We start from the raw sequence: 17,642 nt of genomic DNA on the forward strand, positions 1-17,642 counted from the left end.
CCGGCCTCTGATTGGTTATCAGCGCCGGTTAGGGAACTTTCCCACGGCCAGCGCGTGCTGACAGCCGGCCAGCCACTCCTCATCACCACCGGGACACACACGGGGGAGGAGGGGGCTGACATGGGTGGGGGCAGTCACGGACCGAAAGTTCATTGGACGGCTGTCAAAGATTCTCCAAAGATCCTCTATGTTTGGAAGATGAATTACTCCATTGTCTAATGTCACAGAAACCCATTGAGATTCAGGACAAGGTCAAGCTGATGGAGGAAATGACACAGCCTAAAGCTAATGAATTATAACAAAACAAAAATAAAATAAAAACTAGGCTACTGTGACCGGGTTTTTGCTGTCTGGGCCCCTCAGCTGTGGAACTCCCTGACTGAGGATCCCCGGTTGGCCAACTCAGTAGGCCTATCTTCCTTTAAAACTCTTCTAAAGACTCACTTTCATCTTATGGCTTTTTCTTAACCGACGGTAGCCTATTTGTTGTACATGTAACTTTATTTAACTTCAATTTATATTATTGTATACTGTTAGCCTATGTCTTGAGTTCTGGATCTTATATGACCTCTATGGCCTATATTATATTGTACATACGTTTGTAACTTTATTGTTTTACAAGGTGCTATGGGCCTATAAATAAAGCTATTTATAGGCCACCTTTCATCTTGTCCAGAGAATTCCTGGAGAAATTAAGTATCAACTGAGATATCAGGTCAATATGGGAATTTTAAAAGATGTAGGCCTATAACCTAGAACTTAATTGCAGTTTTTATTTTGCATAGCCTAAATAAAGGTGTTTTCATAATAAGACACCTGAGGCCAGATCTCCCCGACAGGTGGGCCTACACTTTCAAATATCTTCCACATCCCCCACTTATACCCACAGAGTGAGATGTCTTCACTTTTATTCTCCTCTCTGACTTGTCAAAGCGCACTTGGATGTGCTTGGGCCAACTGCGCTGTCACTCAAACCCACGGCCGCTTTGTGATTGGCTGGTCTGGCACGAGCCCCCGCCCCTGTTGGCCGGGACCAGCGTTGAAATGACACCGTGGGAAAGCTGAGCGCTTCAAACGGAGGCGCTTCGGACAAACCTGGGCAGACGCACTACAGGAAGACACAACAGGCTCACTGAAGGACTATTGTGGACGAATCCGAATCAAAATGAAAAGGAATCACGATTTTAGCTCCTCGGACAGCGAGCTGGATGAGACTATTGAGGTAGAGAAAGAGAGCGCGGATGAGAATGGGTAAGTTATTTGCCTCTGAAGTGTGAGCTAGTTTCTCTTTGAAAGTGGATGGACAAACATTCTGTAGGCCTAACACTAGCACTTAATATGTATGAATCATGTCGAAATAAATCAACGGGACATTGATTAAACTTCTGTTTCGTCTTTATTAAGGAACATGAGCTCTCCTCTCGGGTCCATGTCTCCCACAACATCAACTCAGGTGCAGGCGAGGAAAAGGCGTCGAGGAGTAAGTAGCCTACTTTTTTTAATTTTAATTTTATTTATTTTTTATAGAAAAATCCGTTTGTGCAGATGGAAACCTTGTGCATAATGTGGACATTTGTAGTCATATGCAGATATTCTGAAAATAACCATTGCTTTTTATTGTGTCTTTCCTCAGATAATTGAGAAACGGCGCCGTGACAGGATCAACAACAGCCTCAGCGAGCTCCGCAGGCTGGTTCCCAGCGCCTTTGAGAAACAGGTAAGCAACAGGCAATATGACTTTAACATCACGTATGCAATATACAAATGTAGCCTACTTTACAGTTTTATTTGCAAACATAGAACCACTTTGTCTTTTTCTGCTTTTGTGGATTATTTATATTTAATTGGCTCCTTTTTGTCTCTCACACATTGAAGGGCTCAGCCAAACTAGAGAAAGCGGAGATTTTGCAGATGACTGTTGACCATCTGAAGATGCTTCATGCTGCTGGAGGCAAAGGTGTGTCTGAGATCCATTTATTGTTACAGAAAATCACTTTTCACTTGTTGAAAAAAAAATCATTATTTTTAAACTGGACATTTTAATAGGCTACTTTTGTGCGCACAAACAGAATAAATAAACATGTAGCCTAGATGAATAAAACTAATTGTCTAGATTATAAAGTTAAATTTACTCTTTCACAGTCTCAGAGCCAGGGGCATATTGATTCATGTCAGACAAAGATCCTTCAGTTCTGGACAAACTTGTTTTGTAGCAGTTCAGCTGACTTTGAACTAATCGGCTGTCTCCTTCCTCTCCCCTCAGGTTATTTTGACGCCCATGCCCTGGCGATGGACTACCGTGGTTTGGGTTTCAGGGAGTGCCTTGCTGAAACGGCTCGCTATCTGAGCATAATCGAAGGCTTGGATGGCACAGATCCTCTGCGGATCCGTCTGGTCTCCCACCTTAACAACTATGCCAGTCAAAGAGAGGCTCACTCTGGCCTGAGTCACCTGGCGTGGGGCTCTGCGTTTGGATCCCCTCCTGCCCACATGACCCACACCCTCCTCCTCCAGCACCAACAGGGGGCACCGATGGCACCTTTACCCCGCAGCAACACCAGCAGCCCACAAACTCCTCTGTCATCTACATCCACTTCTTCCTCCTCCTCTTCTTCTTCATCCTCATCAGTCGCAGACACGCACGTCCCAGGCAGGCGCAGCAGCAGCGCAACCCCCCACTCAGATCAAGGCCCAATCCGGGTTCCCCCCACCACTTCGGCTCCCACCGCCGTCCCACACCCCGCCTTGGTCTCCTCATCAGCGTCCAAGCTCTCCCCTCCTCTCCTCTCCTCTCTCTCGGCGTTCCCTTTCCCCTTCAGTGCCTTCCCCATCATCTCCCCCACCACGGCCATCAGCGCTCCAGTCCCAACATCTAGTGTTGGCAAACCCTACAGACCCTGGGGTATGGAGATAGGAGCTTTCTGACTGAGATGAAAACCTCCACACATTATATAGACTCACTACCCAGCTGAGCTGGATTTTCAAAGACAATAATTTTTTTTTTTTTCCTGCTAAGAAAGTACTATTTTTTCTATGATGTTGACATCCCTCAGAGGATACACCTAGCTGTAGGATTTTTATTTTCTTGCTAATGTATCGTGTTTTGTATAGAAGAGAAAAACAGTGAGGAGGGAGCCCGTGACTAAAAAGCAACAGGAGTGATTTATTGTGATTGATCTATGTCCCTGCCCACCCCTTTAGAAGTTTCACCCACTGTTGTCAGCCTATCAGGAATGGCTTTTCCAGATGGTCAAGCAGTCGCCGCCCGTCAAGTTCCTGGGCAAAACTGTCCCCCCTTTGTTTTCCCTCTGAGCTGAAACACCCAGTGTTGGTGCCCTGGTTACATACGGAGAGGGGTGTGTGAAAGGAGGGCTTGAGGTGGTTGAGAGAGTCACCCCCTTTTTACAGCATTTTATGGGGTGGAATAACCGAAACCAGGTGTTTGTTTGACTAAATACTGGGAACAGAAGTTAGCTACCAGCTTGGTTGAGATAAACATGATTTAGCCACAACCTTTGATGTTCATATGGAGCTCTATTGTTTAAGCTTTTTTCACTAAGTTATGTTTCCTCTCTACAGTAAATTTTGTCTTAACAACTGAGGCTACGCATATGTTTTACCAGTTCCTACCAGCTGTCCACATTTTGTTTTAATTGCTCACGTAACTGATGCTTGAGTGATTTTCATCACCTTGTTTACAAGTTATTTTCTTGTACCTGTTAGAAGCAGCAGCATTATTGATCTGTAATTATCAAGAGGGAGCCCATTTGTATTTGTCACAGTAGTTGCAGTGAAACAAGGCAATACAATTTAGATTCCTGCTTTCCATTTGGTGTCTCCTGGTAAACCTCACTGTGAGTTGTATAGTTCATGATTGTTCAAAGCACAAGCAAGCACTGACAAATCAGATTTCTCAGCGTTTCTAAGTTTTTCTAATGGTAATGACAACTTCCCTGTAATAAAAGAGTTCTGTTAAATCACCTGTGGCTTTATCAGCTTCTTTTTATGTGTGTGTGTGTTCATTTGCATGAGCGTGAATGTGTTTTTGTGTGCATGTATGGTGTGTGTGTGTTTGCTTATTGATGTGTGTGTGTGTGTGTGTGTGTGTGTGTGTGTGTGTGTGTGTGTGTGTGTGTGTGTGTGTGTGTGTGTGTGCAGTACGTGGTGACGCCTGGTATCAGATGAGGCTGCTTGTTTCTCTCAGCAGCCCTCTGTGTGTGCACAGGAAACCATTAACAAGGAGGGGATATCCTGGACAATAGCAGCCCGACTGGCCCCATGTGCTTCGTGGGAACTAGAGGAGGAGGAGGAAAGAAGGAGGGAAGGTTGGAAGAGGATGAAGAAGGAAAGGAAGGATGGATGGAGCATAGAGTGGGATATGGAGGGAAAGGGGCAAGAAAGAAATGGTACAAGGGGATCAAAAGGAGAGAGAAGAAGAGAGGGACTGAAAAACTGTGAGAAAGGAAGTGTGCAGACAGTTTTGTCCCTTTGCCATCGTTTCAGCTCGGACCAGCTGCACCCTCTGTTCTCAGCTCCAGCATGCCGTCACCTCTTCTGCTGAACCAAATGTTTACTCACTTGGCAAAATAGCCATTGCTCTTTCATCTGTTTTTCCAAATCTACACTCTCTCTCTATTTCCCCTTTTATCTCTCTCGACATTCTCCTTAACCTTTTTCTTTTATTGCTGAGGATGATGCAGAGCCAGGTAATGGCAATATAAGCTTCACTGCACAAGATCTATGAGTGGCTCAGTTGAGATAACTTGTCTTTTGTCTCCCCCAGCTGGTCATAAATGGTACTCCATCAACTGAGATCTTGAACAGGGAGAGGTCAGTGATTCTGTTCAGTCATTCTTATTCTTATTATTCTTATGTAAAAGTTGCAATAATACAATGTAACAATATGTTACAAGTAAACGTCCTGCGTTAAAATAAATGTAGCCTACTTAAAATACTTAAGCACCAATAACGCTGATTAATGCCTTTAAACCTTTGGAAGTGTTATATTATTATGTATATTGAATTATTTTTGATGCATTAACCTGTAAACAGTATTTTGGAATCAACTTATGGAATCAACTTATCTTTTGTCTAATCTTTTTAACATAATGTAAATATACTATGTAATATGTATTCATTTGTATTATTTTCATTTTCAGACCATGTCAGAACTTGAGTTCACTTGAGTTGAAGTCTTGTGGATTGCAGCCCTGACTGATACTATTAATTGCCTGCTGTGTTTGTGCTGTGATATGTGAAATTGAAACGTTTTATTTTTAAAATTAAAGATGTGAACGGACCAAATTAATAAATGATTAATTGTAAACAGGTTAATATACAATGGAAGACATGGTCATTTGTGGCTCTAAAAAACATTGTTCCAATGCTGCATTGGAAAACAACTGATACCAGTATCTGAAAGAAGTCACTCACAAAGCCAGTTTCATTCACTGAACCCCAAATCTTTATTAACCACTGCTTGCTCACAAAGATATACGTGAGAGGGGGAACACACAAATGGACAGAGAAGAGAAAGAGAGAGAGAGAGAGGCAGGTAGGACAGTCTCTGTCTGTGATGTACTTGTTACACACTTTAATTGTGTTGGTTTATACTTCACTGGGTCAATATCACATGGCACAAACATTCTGTTATCTACCCGCCCTTTCTGCAATACACACACACACACTCACACACATCTACAGGCCTACCGTGCGTGTGCGACCACCATTCCGATACTTTAATACGCTCATATATACCTTTACAGATGGCAATACTATGTTCATGAATCATTGTTGCAGCTATACTTGTTATGGCTTAAATATATTTCTTCTGCCAACCTTTCGGGGTGTTTACAGTGTCTTGAAGTGAAGTGCAGTGATTCCAGTAGGCGCTGATGATGTTGTGGCACTACTCTAGCCTCTATGAAAAGGAGAAATTTTCACCAATTTAAGATTCACAGTAACAAGTCTGGTGAAGTTTTCTTTGCACTCCACTAGCTCCTGATACGTATTTTAACTCCAGTTGTGTTGTAACACGTGATTTAAATGTGATTGCAAGCTTGTTTCTGAGGAATATAAGAGGCCTGCCATTGGTCAGGGATGATATGTGAGCTTTCCGGTGTCAGATAGACAGAATTTAGCAAGCTCCTTCTGAGCTCTGTGCTATGATTGGCTAAATGCCTGCCCATGTGGAGAGCGTGTGAGTGAGTACTTCTACAGTATGTATGTATGTGGAAAGATGAAGAGGTTGCAGACGGAAGGAAGGAGGATGAGGATGGGCTTATTAAATGCTATAGTGGTTTCCTGTGGTACAGTCACCATCTACCTCACAGGAGTGAATATGCAGCGACAGCTTGCAGTCCCCACAGAAAGCAAACTGCCCCCTTTCCTTCTGCCAACTTTCCTGCACATGTCCCTCGCTAATTGGAACATTGGCATAAACTGGATGGAAAATCACTCTGACCAAACACAGATCCAATTTTGTATCCAGATCTGCAGGGTCAAATGAGCAAGTGCTTACTTGGAGGGACAAGGGAATGGAGCCAGAATGCGGGCCTTGTGAGGACGCAACCAGTCGCGGCAAACATCAGCTAGCTGGAAAACTCGCAACAAACACCTATGCCTGAAATGATTCTCAGACTGAAATGAACAAAAAAAACATGAAAATAAACTAATTATTACATCCATTTATAAGCAGGGAGAGGAAACTTATATAGAAAAAATGGCACACTGCAATCAATACTTTTGCTGCTTGTATCGTACTGTATATAACAAAAAAAGAAGTATTTACAAAACCAATACCCACTGTCACTTGTCAATTAGATTTTTTTCTTCTCATTTGAAACAGAGCGAAAACATTCTTTTTTGGGAAGAGTGGGTGGGAGATTAATTTTTCTTCTTTTTCCTAAATTATTTTTGCTTTTTCTTTCCACCCCCAACCCCATTTAAACCTCCCACTGTCTCGGGGTGGCGTCTCAGGCTGTGGTAGTTTCATAGTAGTATGGAGGAGTATGGCAGAGGGGTGGAGAAGGTGGGGACATGTGGGATAAGGTGGGGAGAGGGGTGTTCCTCAGGGTTGGGGGTGGTGGTGGTGGTGGTATTGGGTGGGGTGGGGGGTTGAAGGTGGGACGTAGAACCTGTTGGGGCTTCTCATGCTGTCACCTCTTCTCTCAACTCCTTGTTCCTGCGCACCTCCTGAGCACGCCTCTCCTGGAAAAAACACAGATTGAGGATGTTATGTTTTTTTCTTCTGCTGCCCAGCCTTTCCTGACATTTGTTCTTGCTCACGTCACCATTTCTCTTCTTTGACCTATACAGCGAAGATTTACTTAATTTACCTTTCCTGCTTCCTGTCCTCCTCTCTCCCACTCATTTGATTCTTTATCTCCCACCTTCCAAGCAAAAGACTCCATCTTTGTCTTTGTCAAACCTAATTCTTCTCTGAAAGATGCTCCATTTTCAGACATCAGCAGGTGTACCAGCCCTCCTTAACCTTTTCTTTCTCTTGTCTCCAGCTGCATGTCGTTTAATTTTTTAACATTCTCCTGTCACTTTTTTGAAAATGTCCTCACTCTTTCATCCCCCTCTTCACCAGGAGTTCAGACTTAGATAAAAACTGCTTGCACCACACAAACTAGCTGCTTCTTGCGTAAATGTTACAGAGTATATACACCCAGTAACTGCCTGGAGTAACTATTACATGCTAACTGAAGCAACTGACAAAGCTAATTTTAGCTTGCTAACATATGACCCGCTCATAGTGAAGAGTAGAAGAGGTGGCTAATGGAATAAGGCTAACATGTCTGACCTGGCACTTGCTCAAAATACTGTGTAATGATGATGTAAACTGTAAAGATTTTAAAATACCTTTCACAAATAACATTATATACCTCAAATTACAAAACATAAGACTAAATGAGTAGCTAAATAGCATAATTTACATTGGCATAAGCAGATATTTCCTCACTCATTCTAAACTGCATGAATACTACTAAACCTGAAACTCATCTTTATCCATGTATCCATGCGTTGGATAGTTAGTAGTACAGCAGCTACAGCTTATGATGCTAGTTTTTCCAGACATGTAGTTGACTGCTTTTGATTGGACGCCACTAAATATAATCTAGCAACCAGTTTACACATTACTAAAGTCTTTAGCTTAGACAATTTTGAAATGATAATTTTGCAACCTAATTTACAGTAGTAGTAAATCATTAGTTTGAAACTAGCATGTAGAAACCTATTTAGAACTTACTGATTGTATTAATAAAATGTTATGTATGGACATTATAATTGGACAGTTAAATGAATGAACAGAATGTTAAAAATCCAAATAATCAGAATAATTGTGAGACAAAATCTTCTGAAGAAGAGGTTACTTGGATTTATGAACTCAGTATATCTAAAATCATGGCTATGCCCCCGCTGCTCACCCTCTCCTGCAGCCGCTCCATCATGGCAGCCAGGTAAGCCTGTCGGTTCTCCTCGTTTTGCTCCATCTTCAACTGGAGCTTCTCCTCGGCCATGCGGCTGAAGTTGTTGTTCTCCTCCATAGCCTTCAGCAGCACGTCGCGCTCGTGGTCCCGCTTCTCAGCCAAGGCCCGGAGTACCTGTGCCTCCTGGGACTGGAAAGGGAGGAAGGGAATGAGTCAGAGAGCAAGGGTCGATAGAGAGAGAGACAGTGATTTACTGAATACTCATAGATTCTTTCTTTTCTAAACCTAAGAATGAGTCAGAGCTGCTGAAACTAATCAGACTCACACGGTAATGTTAAGCATATAAAATTGTCTGGAGGTAAGATTCTTGCCATGTTCATCCTCTCTTGGTAAATACTATAATTTAAAAATATATACTGCATGTTTGACCTACACTATTGGACAGCTGGTGTTAAACAATTTTTTTTTTTTGTGTAAAATCTGTTATTGATTTGTTGATTGATTTGTTGGTGGGCTCCTGGATTTGTCAGCTGCTTGTATCGCCTGTATTGACATTCAAATCAATGAGATGCAGGAATTAGCCAGAGTCTGATTAGATCTTTCATGGCGGTTTTGCAGCTGCGGTGGTCAATGTGACTCATGGTTGACCAAACTTCCAGACATCAAATTCGATGTCAAGCGAAGTCAAGTAGTTATTACAGTTGTGTGTGGTTGAATTTCTCCTTTTGTTTTGGGTTCAGAAATGGTTTAGTTTGGGCATCACAAATAGCTTTTTGTAGCTCTTAGCACTAATTGAAGCAAAGTGATACGTTGCAGCTGTGTGCAATGAAAATGATTGGCAACATCCTTACTCTCCTCCGTTCCTCAGCTGCCTCCAGTTTCTTCTGGATGTCCTCCAGGGAAAGGTCCCTCTTTGGGGGGGTGGTGACGCAGTGGGCAGTTTCAGACACAGGGGAGGGCGGCTTCAGGATGACCTCAAAGGCCTGGCCTGAGGCTCGCTTGTTAATAGGTTTGATGTCCATGTCTGCATGTGTGTGCATAAACAAGAAAGAAAGACTTTTAATTCAAGCATGTTTTATAAAGAAGATACACAAATTAAATCTTCAGTCTAATTACCACGTACCTTCAAAGTCACCCATGATGTTTTTGGGGGTCTCGGGGTACAGACAAGAGCAGATGAGTGAGAGAACTGAAATCTCCTTCATCTTCTCTTTGTAAGCTGTGGAGGAAGATTTAAACATGACTGTGTATGTGTAAACTGCTAAAACACACATGCACATACACAACATATCATTAGCCTACTAACATACAGAAAGATGATAACATCATTAACCCATTTCCACCTCCACAGGAGGTCCTTGATGTAAATATTCAGATTTTTAGAGGAATAATTAATCAAGTCCTCTAAAAAGAAGACCTCATCAAAGGATGTCTGCCCTGGGTTTTGGACGCATTTTATAGCCTTTGTTTTCACTGAGTCACGAGGGGAGCAGGATGGATGTGTCCTTACTTGGCCTAATTTTCCCAACAGCCAAGATGCTGCCATCCCCACAGGATTCTCCACACATCATTAGCTATGCATTTCATTTTGGTCTATTATTTATCAGACCAACGCCCTATTTGTCTCTCAGACATTCTGTAGCTCACACTAAAAAACATCATGCTTTCAGGTAATTTAGAAAGCAAAGAAGCGAGGATTTACGTTAGATGGTGGGATAGTTTTTGGGTTGTTTCTTATCTTCACTGTCTGTGGCTTGCGGAGAGAAGCTAATAGCCGAGGGTTTAGCTTATCAGCATAACACAGCAATATGACTGTCTACCCCTGGTCCATTTATGGCCCAAAAGGTTAAGAACACTGGAGCAAAGCTGGCATCAAATCATACTGGTTGTATTTGGCAACCTGCGCCCTACTCAATAGGGAGGGACAAAGTGCTCCAAAGGGCAGACGGTGAAAAAACAGAAAAGAACACCCAACCTTGTCTAACCTTGATTTTTTTTATTCCTGTATTTTTGGCATCTACTACTTGGTAATGTGAGCCCAGAGTTCAGCAGCAGTCCCTGCAGGGAGAACATTAAAATATCTGCAACGCACTGCAGCTTGTGAAATATTCTGCTTTTGCACATGGCTGCTGTGTTCTGTCAAGGTGCACTGCTTCATGGTGGAGATTTGCATGCCGACTGTCATATTATGGCATAATCCATCACCCAGAGCACAAGGCCTGCAGGGCTGAAGTGTGCCACATTGATTCATGATTTGCAGTGGGCTACAGTAGCAAAGCCAGAAATTAGATTTACTGTGAAAGCGCTTCTCCATGGTGGTGTATGGTGTACAGTATAATCCAAATCCTTTTCTCCCTCATACTCTCTCCTCTTCTTCCCTCTGTGTCTCGCTTTCTGCCCTGCAGACTGGCAGACGCCACAGTAATGTGATCAACTCTCAGATGTAGCGCTCGCTACTCTCTGATGGCCTTGTTAACCCCTTCCCCGAGGAGGAAGTGAGAGAGGGTGTGAAGGGGTTGAAAGAAACAGAGAAATACTGGGAGGAAGGAGATAGGGGTTGCGTAGGAATGGAGATAAAGGTGGAGTTTAGTAGAGAAACAGAAAATAGGGAGATTTCTGTCAGATGAAAGGAAAGAGAGGGCGGAGGAAGACGGAGAAAATGTTTGGCAGTGGGGGTGGGGCTTCACTGTCATTGTAGCACCTTTCTGATATTAACAGTAATCCCAGACAGGAGGATTATAAACCAGTAAAGGGGGCAGCTCCCAGTGGGACCTGCAGCCACCATCAACTGCCCCGAGGACAACCTTGAAACAGCCACCTCTGGCGGATAGCACTTAAAATTGTAATTAGCAGACCGCACCATTTCTGCTCACGAGAGAGGGGGGACAGAGCTTTTGAAGAGTTGTCACAGACCCATTAAGTGTTGTGTATACGTCAAGACCCCAGCAGCCATTTTCTCCCACACACAACCCCACTTGACAGCTGAAGACTCAAACAGTTAACAATTCAGTGGAGCAGATAATTGGGGTTAAATGTTTTGGAGCAGAGATTAAGGTTCAGGGGTTGCCAAGTTCGGGGTGGGGTCTTTTCTTTGTTTAATAATGTTTTCATTCTAGATTTATAGTTTAGGGCTGAAACACAATTATTTTCATAATCGATTTGTCTGCTGATTTTCTCAACTAATTGGTTGTCGGGTCTATAAAACATTTTTTTTTTTTAAACTTGATAGTTGAACAGTCCAAAACCAAAGATATTCCATTAACAACAGCAAATCCTCACATTTGAGGAGCTGGAAGCATCAAATGTTTGGCATTTTTACTTAAAAAAAACCACTTTGACAATGAAAGGATTAATCGATTATCAAAAGTCTGTTGACTAACCGATTAATTGACAAATCGTAGCAGCTCTATTCTGATTTGTTTAGTTCTATTTGAGTATGTTTGGTTTTCACTATGACTGTATTAGAGCAAATTTAATTTCTTGGAAGATAAGCACTCACTATAAATGAAACAGCTCTCCAACTCCAGGAGATTTTTCTTTTATAGCCCTAATCAAAAATATATGAGATTCTTTATTGTGCAAAAATATGAAATTGCCTCCGTATTTCTCCTGAGATAAAAGATTTTCCCTTCTGTAACTGCTGTAGTAATAAGCTCATTCGCAGTGGATCAGGCACATAAATGACAAATGATCCAGAATGACTTTCCACAGCAGGCAGTGTCCAAACACCAGCGTCTGTTCAAAGATATCCACTGAGTTTCAAACATGCTGGGTCAGGTATGTCAATCTGAGATGAGACAAAATAATTTCAGACAGACATGACACCGCTTTAATGCTCCTACTCCACTCCGGCAGGCTGGTTTCAACCAATCAGCTCTGCATCCTCTCAGAGAGCTGCTCCTGTCTGCACTTCCTCTTCCAATCCTTCAGCTAAAGAGCGCAGATCATCAATAAATACGGTACCTCTCATCCACCGCAGCATCCCTCTTCCCCAGCACCTTTTGCATTCCGAAGCCTCTGTTTCATCTGTTGCTGATCTATTTTCCATCTAAATCCCAAATTAACTAACTAAAACTTACTCTGTACTCTGTCTGTCCAATCTCTGCATCTCCTGGGAGCTTCATTTCTGCTAGTGACACAAACCACTGCAGCTCTATTTGGTTCCTTTACTTATCTCTTCCTCCCTGCCTTCTACTTCTCCAAAATGCCCAACCCCCACTTGAAAAATGGAGGCAATAGTGTCACTGTTTTTGAACAAAAAGGCACAAAGTGAAAAACATATTAAGGATACTGTGGACAAGGCTATGAGCAAACTGTGACCCTGTGTATCACAGTGTTACAGCCCTCCTGGGTCCTATAACCTGGCAGCAGTATGGGCTTGGTATCTGTGTTCAGCACATACAGGCCCTTTACAGCTATGCCACCCGGCAACAATATAATCACAAAATGATGAAGGTATTACCACGGCAAAATTGGCTAAGAAATGAAACAATATGGCACCCAGATGATCAAGGGTAGGTCCAGAGATTTCGTGTAGGAGGAATGGGCTGGCGGAGGATTTTTTCTAAACCACACCCTGTTTCTGTCCAAGGAGATCAGTGTATAGGGCTGCAACTGAGGATCATTTTCAATTAATCAATAATCTTTTGGTTTGTAAAATGTCCAATGATTGTGAAAATACCCATCTCAGTTTCCTAAAGCCCATGGTTGTCTTTAAATGTCTTGTTTTTGTCAAACAATCAGGCCAAAAACCCCAAATATTCAGTTTTTTATCACATAAAACATAGAAAAGCAGCAAATTCTCACAATTTAGAAGCTGTCACATTTGTACCGGTACTTTAAAAATGACTTTAATGACTATTATCATAATAGTTGCCTATTAAACTTATGTCAATCAACTAATTAATTAATCACCCAATTGTTACAGCATAAGATCAGTGCATTAAAAGTGCAGACCAAAGAGGTAGCTGTGTGAAATTTCCAGAATCTTCAAAACACATGAGGATAACATCAAATTTGACAAACTAGGATGCTAAAATGTCTAAACTGTCTTATACAGATGTTGATTTTAACAAGTGATTAACAGATTGTGGGCATGTGGAATACCATCACCGCTGGATTGATGTCACCTCTTCCTCTCAGCCTCATTTCAAAGAGCAGCAGTCATCTGAACCAGTAATGGATGTGTGCTGCATTGATCGATGAGACTGGGCGATAAATCAAGCATGAATTATGAGTCCAGGAGCCTTTATGAGCTTTATGCACATGGGCCATTATGACAATAGTGATGCAAATGATACGATCAGAAATGTAGCTGGATTTGGACATGACCATTTTCTCGAAATTGATGGTACAATTGTCTGAGAAGCTTATGTCTCTGTACATAAGGAATTGATTTTTAGGGAACCAGCTGAATGACCACACCTAATTGGATATGACAAGCGTGCGCGATAAGGATCAGGAAAAGCGCTCAGAGGCCTTAATGCACACGGGAGTGGTTCTGAGCACGAGTTTGTTTGTGGGATAGTTGATACATCATCATTCATATATTTATCCTGCTATATTTATATATTTATTCATATATTATAGTCCTTAAATACAGTAGTAAATGATTATTGACCCATTAAGCCTTAGCTGATTTTGCTCCTCCATCTCAGAAGTATGGACAAGTAGAATTAAATTCCACATGTAATTCTACAAATATTCAGAGCACTGCCATGTTTCTGTAAATGAAATGAGCCAACATGAACTCAACGACCTGCCGGGTGCTGACTGGCATGATGACTGCTTTCTCCCAGAGTGTCTGCTCCCTGCCCATCCCATTCTTCCTGTCCACATCTTAAATCATGGAGGAAAGAAGGGGAGGAGGAGGAGGAGGAGGAGAGGGGAATAAATATAAGAGTCAGGGTTTAGTTGCCGGTGTCCCTCAGCGCAGACACCATGCAGGACCCCTTACCGCTGTCTGTCTGCATGCTCCTCCATCCATCAAGTGCCTAGTCAACCAGCAAACAAACAGACCACCCCCTCAACTGGCCACAGCACTTTTCAGCCTATATATTCACCCCTAATAGCAAACACACGTTTCTTAATGTCAGATATGACAATAGGCTTATTTTTGATGAAGCCTGCAGGTCACATCCAGTGTTTATAGGCCTTACATGTAATTATATTAAAATAATGTAAAGCACATAAATAACAATATATCAAGCCTTGATATGAAAATTCACAGGATGACACAAATACAAGGCCTATCACCTACCATAACATGCAATCTAATTTTATTTCTACCAAATACTGTCACGTCACACTAGGCTAAAGCCTTAATAATAATACAGTTATTGAACATAATAGGCCACATTTACAGTCTATAACCTTCCTAATAGGATTGGGGTCTGATACGACATGTATTTTCATCGTAAATGATGTAAACGTAAAACGTAAATTCTTCCCTTGACTGCAAAGCAATTCTGGAAAAGGATGCTCTCTCTCTCTTTCTCTCTCTCTCTCTCTCTCTCTCTCTCTCTCTCTCTCTCTCTCTCTTTCTCTCCCTTATTCACGCCTTTAGCGGTCACCCACAATATTGGTTAAGCAGGCTTTACATTACTGCTACATAGGATGGCCCAGTTTTTTATAAGGAGATTTGTCACGGTGAAATATTTCACACCCTGGAGAGAGCGACTGGCTTTGAAGGGACCGGAGATGTTGGGTGGGGTCGCTGGCGCAGCATTTTGCTGCACGGCTCTGGTCAGGTGCGGCAGGCAGGCATCGACCACATTCTGCTGTGTGAGGAAATAAGATCGCTTTTCTTGCGTTGATGTGGATTAATTCTCTTTTATTCGTTTGCTTTAAAGTGAATTTTAAAAAATATGCGTCACTGATATGTCAAACTGAATCCCAAACTAGCTCATATTGATCGGCACTTATTTGGAATTAGGATCAAGCAATAACCACAAATATGACTTAAAAGAAAGATTGAAAGACAGAAAAATGCTACTTCAATTCAGTAACTTCATTTTAAAGGAGTGACTTGCAGAGGAGTTTGGCCGCTCCCTCTAATCAACCCTCAGCATCCTTTTGTGCCATGGGTGTCGCCACAACCTCTCAGCATCCTCAAACCTGCGAAGCGGCTGTTATCTTAGAAAAAAATGTCAAAGCAAAACTCACCGATTGCGGTCTTAGCCATTTCTGTACGGTGGTGGTGCCGGGGCGGTTTGTCGGCGGAGTGTGCGTAGGTTGCTGGATGCGGTATCTCGGGCTGAAGGGACTGCTGGTAAGGCACTGAGTCAGCAGAGACGGGGACTGCCGGTGCGCCTGGTGGTCTGTTATGAGCTGCGTCAAGTCAGCGGGAAATAACTAGAACATAACCGGAAGTGTGCAGACCTAGCCTTCAGAATAAAATACTAAAACCTGTTCCATTATGAACATGGGTTGACAGTTTCATTTCGATAATACAATCATTGCCTACTCTAATATGACGTTGAGCTGCAAAAATTATAATAATTAATACTAATTTGTTTTAGTAGACTTATTAAAAAAATAAATCCCTTTGTCAAGCTTCTCAATTGTAAGGATTTGATATATTTAATGGCATAGGCCTGTGTGATAGTAAACTAAATCTCTTGCATCCCTAACTATTGGTTTTTTATTATTATTATTATTATTACTATTACTGTAAAGCACTTTGTAACATTATTTAAATTATAAGTGCTATTTAAATGTAGGCGTATTCTAGTTGTAATAGCCTACCATTTAATACATTCAGCTGAACACTTTTCTGTTTTGTGGAATATGGTATGATAAAGCTTAAATTGTGTAATTCCCCAGAACACACCCAACATTTACATTGAGATGCGCCACATTTTTTAAAGGCTTTATTGTGAAATTACGTACAGGAAGTCTCAACATAAAATCTGATTGGCTTGACACTGGGTCAGTAATGAGCGTTTATGTGCCTCCTAGAGCATATAGCTACCTACCATACTCCCTTGACGCGCCTCTCCTAACCAAAGGTCTACAAATCCAATGTCCCCTTCTAATGGAGAGTTCAGGCCCTCAGCAGTGGGTGTTTCCCTCTTTGTTTCTGTGGTAATGAGCAGGACATAGCTTACAGAACAGCCACAGTATCTGTCCATTGTACTGAAAGAGGAATAATTACTCACAAACTTATTTAGATTTAGCATACTTTTTTCTTCTTTTTTTTTAACATTTTCATAAAATTTCGATTTAGGGCCTTGCAAGCCTAAACATGCAAAGTGATGCCTTTCTAGGAGAATCAGGCTGAAGCAGAATTACAGTTTTAATCCAGGTCCTAAACCCTAATCCATGCAAACAGGCAAAAAAAAAAAGAAAGAAAAAAAAAATCATACCAATTATCACCTTTTGTGGCTGCAGAAAATACTTAAGGTCAAACCATAACATACCAAATAAGTGGATGGAATCATTAAAACAACAATCACTAGGTGGCAGCAAATCTCAAGTTAGGCTATTAGCTGGAGGAATCCATGGTTTAAGAGAATCTTACAACACATACTCTCCAGTATATAATCATTCATTGTATACCAAGACCAAGCTTCATTCAGACAGACATTTAGCAACTTTAATTTATAGGTGTTTGCAGTTATCGACATGTTTGTGCTAGTTTTATTGACAACTGAATGTATGCATGATAGACTATAGGGGACACAAAGTACGACCACAGTTCATAACTCCAACGGCATGTTCCTTATCAAAAGGCGTGTGTTTGCATAGATAACAAAGCATATCGTAGGCTACTGTTTATTTAAAACAATACACAAATTGAAGATGACCTTGTGAAGGATCACTGATTAACCAGAACAGAGGTTTTTAGTTGTAGTTTGTAATAATGCTGTAGATATGCTATACACATTCAAAGAACATGCAGATAAAATAATTCAAGTTGGGGTACAAGAAGAGAAAAAAATTGAGGCTTTCAAAAACATAAATTGCTTTACAAAAGACAACCAAGAACCAGGCCGCAAAAACATTAACAAGATTAAAATGAAGTGCAGTTGAACATGAAAATAAAAGAACAAATGCAGTATAAGCACAGTATTAAAACGACTTAAATTGATGTGAATCTAAAATGGTGTGTTCGATTGGGAGATTTAAATATAGAGAGTAAGTAGATCAGCTATAGATAAATATTATAGCCATCGCCAACTCAGAGTGGCATGCCTGTGTGACTGC

At 41.6% G+C, this 17,642-nt stretch overlaps 2 protein-coding genes across 2 annotated transcripts; one reads left to right on the forward strand and one right to left on the reverse strand.

Annotated features, from left to right (window-relative positions):
• Window positions 1–1,023: 1,023 nt before the first annotated feature.
• On the forward strand, window positions 1,024–3,980 carry hey1 (hes-related family bHLH transcription factor with YRPW motif 1). Its single transcript, XM_028597688.1, has 5 exons — window positions 1,024–1,251; window positions 1,405–1,480; window positions 1,634–1,717; window positions 1,876–1,957; window positions 2,264–3,980. The coding sequence occupies exons 1-5, from the start codon at window positions 1,166–1,168 to the stop codon at window positions 2,923–2,925; spliced, it is 990 nt and encodes a 329-aa protein (XP_028453489.1). The 5' UTR covers window positions 1,024–1,165; the 3' UTR covers window positions 2,926–3,980.
• A 1,461-nt stretch (window positions 3,981–5,441) lies between these two features.
• Window positions 5,442–15,756, reverse strand: stmn2b (stathmin 2b). Its single transcript, XM_028597561.1, has 5 exons — window positions 15,600–15,756; window positions 9,559–9,654; window positions 9,287–9,459; window positions 8,433–8,624; window positions 5,442–7,209 (listed from the first exon to the last, which is right to left on the reverse strand). Exons 1-5 carry the CDS (start codon window positions 15,616–15,618, stop codon window positions 7,150–7,152), a joined length of 540 nt encoding a protein of 179 aa, XP_028453362.1. The 5' UTR covers window positions 15,619–15,756; the 3' UTR covers window positions 5,442–7,149.
• Window positions 15,757–17,642: the final 1,886 nt, after the last annotated feature.

Source organism: Perca flavescens, chromosome 14 (assembly GCF_004354835.1).
Source record: "Perca flavescens isolate YP-PL-M2 chromosome 14, PFLA_1.0, whole genome shotgun sequence".
NCBI lineage: Eukaryota > Metazoa > Chordata > Actinopteri > Perciformes > Percidae > Perca > Perca flavescens.

Bases quoted from the DNA above. Each gene is read 5' to 3' on its own strand.
- stmn2b (XM_028597561.1), bottom strand. The intron at 9,460-9,558 runs GTACGTGGTAAT...ACACACATGCAG, and splicing joins CATCATGGGTGACTTTGAAG to ACATGGACATCAAACCTATT. The intron at 7,210-8,432 runs GTGAGCAGCGGG...TGTTTTTTCCAG, and splicing joins TGGAGCGGCTGCAGGAGAGG to GAGAGGCGTGCTCAGGAGGT.
- hey1 (XM_028597688.1), top strand. From the start codon at position 1,166: ATGAAAAGGAATCACGATTTTAGCTCCTCGGACAGCGAGCTGGATGAG. The intron at 1,252-1,404 runs GTAAGTTATTTG...GTCTTTATTAAG, and splicing joins GAGAGCGCGGATGAGAATGG to GAACATGAGCTCTCCTCTCG. The intron at 1,958-2,263 runs GTGTGTCTGAGA...CTCTCCCCTCAG, and splicing joins TCATGCTGCTGGAGGCAAAG to GTTATTTTGACGCCCATGCC.